Source organism: Lissotriton helveticus, chromosome 6, assembly GCF_964261635.1.
Source record: "Lissotriton helveticus chromosome 6, aLisHel1.1, whole genome shotgun sequence".
In the NCBI taxonomy this organism is placed as follows: Eukaryota; Metazoa; Chordata; class Amphibia; order Caudata; family Salamandridae; genus Lissotriton; species Lissotriton helveticus.
Genome location: NC_136067.1, coordinates 790139503 through 790145502, shown reverse-complemented (window position 1 = coordinate 790145502; position 6000 = coordinate 790139503). Strand labels below are relative to the sequence as shown.

The following is a 6000-nucleotide window of genomic DNA, read 5'->3' as shown; positions in this document are numbered from 1 at the left end:
CAACGCTTGAACAGCGGTTTCTTGTGGGGAAACATTAGGCTCTTTTCCCTCACATATATCCCTACCTACCTCTAATTCAAGACTTACAAGCGTAGGTGAAATTAGTCAGTCAACCATCTCCAAAGATGGTAAATCTCAAAATCTATTGGAAATGTGAAGAGGGAACGGGGTAACCGGCTTGCTGCCTACTTCATCAGTTAGTGGTTTATAAAAGTACCCTAGAGGGAGAGCATGAATATGAGTGCGTGCCTTCTGGGACTCATCACAGACCCTCAATAGGTGACGTACTGTATTAGGGCGATTAAAATTTACGACTATACAGTCCCCTTGTATGTCTTTCTTTTGCTCACCCACCCAACCTACCCTTCGAACCATGATAATCTCATTCGTTTTTTGTGGGCTGAGTCCTTTATACTGTTGTAGCCAATCCACAACCTTATTCCTAAGACTGAGCCAGGTTTCTGTTTGGTCTCTCCTCAATGCAGGTACTCAAGTTAAAACTAAAACATAGGGCATGCTGCTGGAGGTAATCTTAAATTATCACTATTGGGTGTTACATCAGGATCATTAGGCTTTAAGATGGGTAGGGGCAAATTACCATTCCTACAACGACCCAAATTCCCTGATGCTTGATCGAGCCTTCTACCCCTGAACCAGAGGTATCAAAGCGAGGTTCAGTCATATTGGATAGTCGAATGCTCTCACTTGGGATGGCTGAATCAACCGAGGGAGCTAACGCTGTCTGTGACATGGTATTCGTGTTTGGGATCCTTTCTTTGGCTCTAACTTCGCTTAGTGTTTTTTCCACAAGTACTTTAGCACCTTCTTCGAAAATATCTTTCCCCTTTTTAATCATAATATCCAGATCCATTAATGCCTGATTTATGCCTTGGATTTTATCATCTAAATCCTTCATCCTGGAAACCATAAGATTGTTTATTTGCACCTGTACAGATTGAAGAGTGGATTTGAAAATATCTGCAACAACAGTTTCCAGTGACTCCACCATACTATCAGAACCTATGGGCAACAGAGAATAAGGCATCTCAGTTTGTGTGCCAGAAGATCTACTTTTAAAGCTACAATTATCACTTGGTTCATTCTGACTATTCACTGGATTCTGTTTCACACCCACACCTCCCTTTTTGTTATGTCCTTTTCCTTTGCAACATAGGTTTTGCTTTACTTTGTTCCTGAGATCCTGAGCAAGCATTTCAGTTTGCCCAGGGTGGCAAATTGCATGGTGGTAAGATTAATTGAAGGCATCACCTCTCTAACTGCACCGGCAGGTGGAAACATTTCTTGTGTACAACAGGTAACACTGGAAGAAACCGTCACCAGATAGGCAACCAGCTTCATTCCACAGCAACCTTGACCCTTCAACATTAGGTATGTCCCATTAGAGAGTAATCTGAAAGTTGGATGCATTGGGCCACCGGGGAACGTATCAAGTAGCAGGACAGGTTCGCCACAGAAGTATTACAAGTCCAGTGCAATGAAATGTCCTTGCAATTCAAGGATCCACTTAAAGTACTCTCGCAGTTTGAACCGCTGAAAAATACCTCAGTTCCCAAATGTTGACACCAAAACTTAAAAGGAAGTTCCTAAGATTTGTGTACAGACCCTTCTTCTAATGCTTCATATCTGCCAAATTGGTTATGTTGTAGAGAGTACTAAAAATGAAATTTCAAGATTGGCAATGTAATATACCCATGGATTAGCCTATCCACTGAAGCAATTTCAGCAACGGTGAAAGATAGCTTCTTTAGCTTCTCTATATGTAACATAGTGTTTTTAGCATAATTGTGTGCCATAAGTATCTGTTCTTCTGTAAGATGGTATGTGGAAAACAGAATTGTGATATTGATATGCTTCCAAGGCATATGCCAGAATGTAGGGCCCGATTCACAGAATGAACTTAAGCCTAAATCCTAAACTTACTACTATTTGGTATTCACAGAATACACTTAGGCCCACATGCATCAAAGTGGGAGAATGCGATTTCTTATTTGCGATTTTTAAGGAATCGCAAATAAGAAATCGCAAAATGGTATGCATGATTATTTTCGCATTTTTTTTAAATTCGCAAAAAATCGCAATTTAATGCGAATCGCGCTTTTTTCCTAATTTTGCGAATTCGCATAACGCGAATTCGCATTTTGCGATTTCGCAAAATGCGAAAAAAGCACAGTTGATGAATTGATGCACTCTGATTACTGGAAAGCCAAGGAAGGCAATCAGGTACACCTGAGGTTTCTTTTGAATGTAGCTCTGGCAGTTGATCTCAGAGCCTGTTGAGGAAGGTTGCTTTTGCTGCAGTCTGTGCTTTTCACAAGGAAGGAGATGGAAAACCAAGAGGCAGAGGGGCCCTCCAGGAAAAGGAAAGTGAAATTTTCTGAAAAAGAGCTTGAAATTCTCATTGAAGAGGTGACTGACAGGCATGAACAGTTATTTGGAAAGCTGTCTCATAAAGTGCCTGATGCTGTGAAAAGGAATGTGTGGCTCAACATTCAGTCCAAGGTGAATGCAGTTGGTGTGGCTCACCGGGAAATCTGCAATTTACAGAAGAGGTGGTATGACTTGCGTAGTCGCGCAAAGGAGAAGATTGCGTCAAGAGTGAAATCTGCCAACAGAACTGGAGGTGGTCCCCCCAAGGACATACCAACAACCCGTTTGGAAGACCTTGTAGAAGGGACACTTTTGACTGAGGCAGTTGTTGGTGTCATGAACATAGACACGTCTGATCTCATCACTCCCTCTGAAGGTAAGTTAACATGTGTTTGAAAATGCAAGATGGTTTATTAATAACATGGTTTTCATGTAACATACTCAAGGCATGAGATGGAAGCGTCTTCCAACATTACAAAGCAGGTACATTACATTTAGAGCACTACTTGCCTCATTAAAGGGAACTTAGCATGCTTAGAGCAATGCATCATGGATAATGTAGTTCTTTGGTAACATTTTTTGAAAGTAAAAAGATATTTTTTCTAAAATTAAAAACAGAAACACAGAGATGTTAGTAAATAATCAAAATTTATTTAGACAATAACCATCAAACAAAATCATTTTATTTGTAATTCACAGCAAAACATTTTCCACTCTAAATATCTGTTTCCACTTTTCAAACAGAATTGCTTCAAGAATTAATTGAGCAAGATTTAAGAGATTTCAGTAACTTAGACATTCAAGTAAATGAGGATGCCAACATTCCAAGTACATCTACAGCAAATGTGACATTAAATGAAAGGCAAAGAGTTCGCCAATTATTGCAAAGTGAATCAGAGGAGGAAAATACTCAAACAAATGCAGTTTCAAGACCAGACCTCACACCAACAGCCACCAATGCCAGGCCTAGTAGGCGAAGGAGGCAAAGTCAATTTTATAGAAGGCGTCCAAGAACCTCAACAGGGTCCATGTTAGAGGAGGGGTCCACCACTGGAAGTCTTGTAGAGGACAAAATATTGAAGATACAGCGTCTGCAAGGAAAAGATATTAGAATTATGAAAGGAAAAATGATGTCTATGTGCAAAGACATTGCAGGCATGCACAGCACTATGAAGAAGATGGCAGATAATTTCAAACATAGCCAAGAGGCTACTGTAGGAAAACTGGACAGTATAGCAAAGTCTCTGGAATCAATGTGCACAGTCATGAAATTGCAACATAAGCAAAGTGTCCACAGGCACCTTAGGCAACAGACAAGCTTACATGCTCAGAACAGACTTTTAACAAGAATTTCAAATTCAGCATCCAAAATGTGCAAGCAAAATGCAGACATACATGAAAAAATTAATGCATCTTTTGTGGCAATAACAAGGGGAATGGTCAGAGAGATTTCTTTAGAGCATGCTTCTAACAGTGGTAATATACCTGCAATTACTTCACCAAAGGATGACAGTGCTATGGGTGGGAAAAATGTGAATCCACCAGATGGGACCATTGCTGGGTCAAGACGGAGTATTAGATTTGTTAAGGAAGGGTGCCAGATGTTGATGGATGAAGGAAACAAAGGTTCAAAGGCTTTGGGTGTGCGTGGCCGTAAAAAATAGTATGAAAGCAAGTTATTTCTCAATGGAGCTTTCCCAGTAAAAATGTTTTCATTTAATCATTTGCAGAGAGCAAGAACATTTTTTGAGACAGAGGTCTGGTACATTTTTTGAATAATAAAAGACATTTACTTTGAAACATCCTCACTTGTTTTTGGTTACATTTAACAGAATATCATTATGTATGGAGAAATACAAATAAAGCATGGTCCCTTTTCAGAAATAATTCTGTGTGATTTCTGCTCTCCTTATCCGTCCTTCTGCTGCCTCTGGTCCATGTTGTCTTGCTGGGGGTTGCTGGGGATCATTGTCATTTGGTGGTAAAATGTCTTCTTCTTCCAAAGGTATGCCTCTCTCTGTTGCCATGTTGTGTAGCATAGCGCAGACTGCAACAATTTTACAGCATGTTTTTGGATTATACTGCAAACTACCACCAGTCTTATGTAGTATGCGAAACCTTGATTTAAGCACACCAAAAGTTCTCTCAATTACATTACGCGTAGATTTATGCGATTGGTTGTAATGTTGTTCCTTTCTAGTTGCTGGGTTCAGGTATGGAGTCAATATGTATGACCTAACTCCATAGGCACTATCACCTATAACCAAAAGACAAGGACACTTACTTTAGATATGTATTACTTGCTAATTGTGATAGATGGGAATGTTGTGATTTTAAAAGTAAAAAAATAAAACAGTTACCAAGCAAATAGCCATCTCCAAACTGTCCTGCTAGAAGTCTGGCATGTATTGCACTATGTTTGAAAATGTAAGAATCATGGGCACTGCCTGGGTAACTAGCCACTATGTCAGTTATAATGGTCTTGGAGTTACATATCACTTGAATATTCAGTGAATGATAACTTTTCCTATTACGGTATATGTACTCATTTTCTGAGGGAGGACAAATAGGTACATGAGTCCCATCCACACATCCAATCACATGTGGAAATTGTGCCATACTATAAAAATCCACTTTAGTTCTCTGTAAATCAAGTTAAGAAGATGGAAACTTTATATAATGACTAATTCTACTTAACATTGCATCCAAATAAGAATTGAAAAATCTTGAGAGCGAGCTCTGGGATACACCACCAGCAATAGCTACCACCCCCTGAAAAGAACCAGAAGCTAACAGGTGTAGACAACACAGGACTTGAACATGAGTAGGGATAGCATTTGTCCTGCGAGTCTCCCTTTGCAACATGGGATCCAAATCATTAATTAAATCAATTATTAAGTTACCAGTAAGCCGGTACCTATCATAAATCTGATCTTCAGTTTGACCAAGCAAGGTAATCCTAAGTCTAAAAATTCTCTCTTCTATCTGCCTTCCCCTCAAACCTGCACCTATTCTCAATCTGTGGCGGCGCGCAAGGAAGAAAAGTGCTGCCATTGTGAAAGGCTCCTGTTTGCTCTCTGAAAAACAGCAACAGTGGATGCAGCCAAACCCTGCCTTATATAGTGGAGCTGCCAATCAGCAAGACCTTAACAAAAGCTGGTGTGCAACACATAACAGTGCAGGTAGATATGGGAGTAAAAAATAATAAAAGAATGTGAAGTTGCAATACAACCACATTTAACAGTAAACAACACACTACATAATGTGAAAATGATTTTTCAAACAGCAACATATGTCCAACTATGAATGTGTCCAAATTCCACACAAACACACTAAATATGAACACAAACGTGTGCAAATGCAGGATTATTTAGAGAAAAACTCAAATTGCATGTGACATGCCCAAAAGGTCATAGGTCGCAAAAGATCAGCCCATGCCATGAAAATTCACATCATTTACACAGTTAGGGAATGCAATCTGACACTTTTAATTGCTGTCACGACTTCCATAACGCCCACAGTGCAAACTTTCCAAAGCCAGCGAAAAAATTACACCATCTCTGACTTGTTCTAAAATTAAGAAATGCTAAATGCGAGTTCTACAGAATTCGC

General features: G+C 39.6%; 1 protein-coding gene across 3 annotated transcripts in view; it reads right to left on the bottom strand.

Moving 5' to 3' along the window:
- Positions 1-3019: 3019 nt before the first annotated feature.
- LOC144761534 (uncharacterized) overlaps positions 3020-6000 on the bottom strand; it is a 292792-nt gene continuing 289811 nt past the window's right edge. For all 3 annotated transcript variants that reach the window (XM_078646851.1, XM_078646852.1, XM_078646853.1), the window contains one exon: positions 3020-3479. In XM_078646851.1, the coding sequence (XP_078502977.1) occupies positions 3420-3479 (60 nt within the window). In that variant the 3' untranslated portion in view covers positions 3020-3419. The remainder of the gene's footprint in view (positions 3480-6000) is intronic.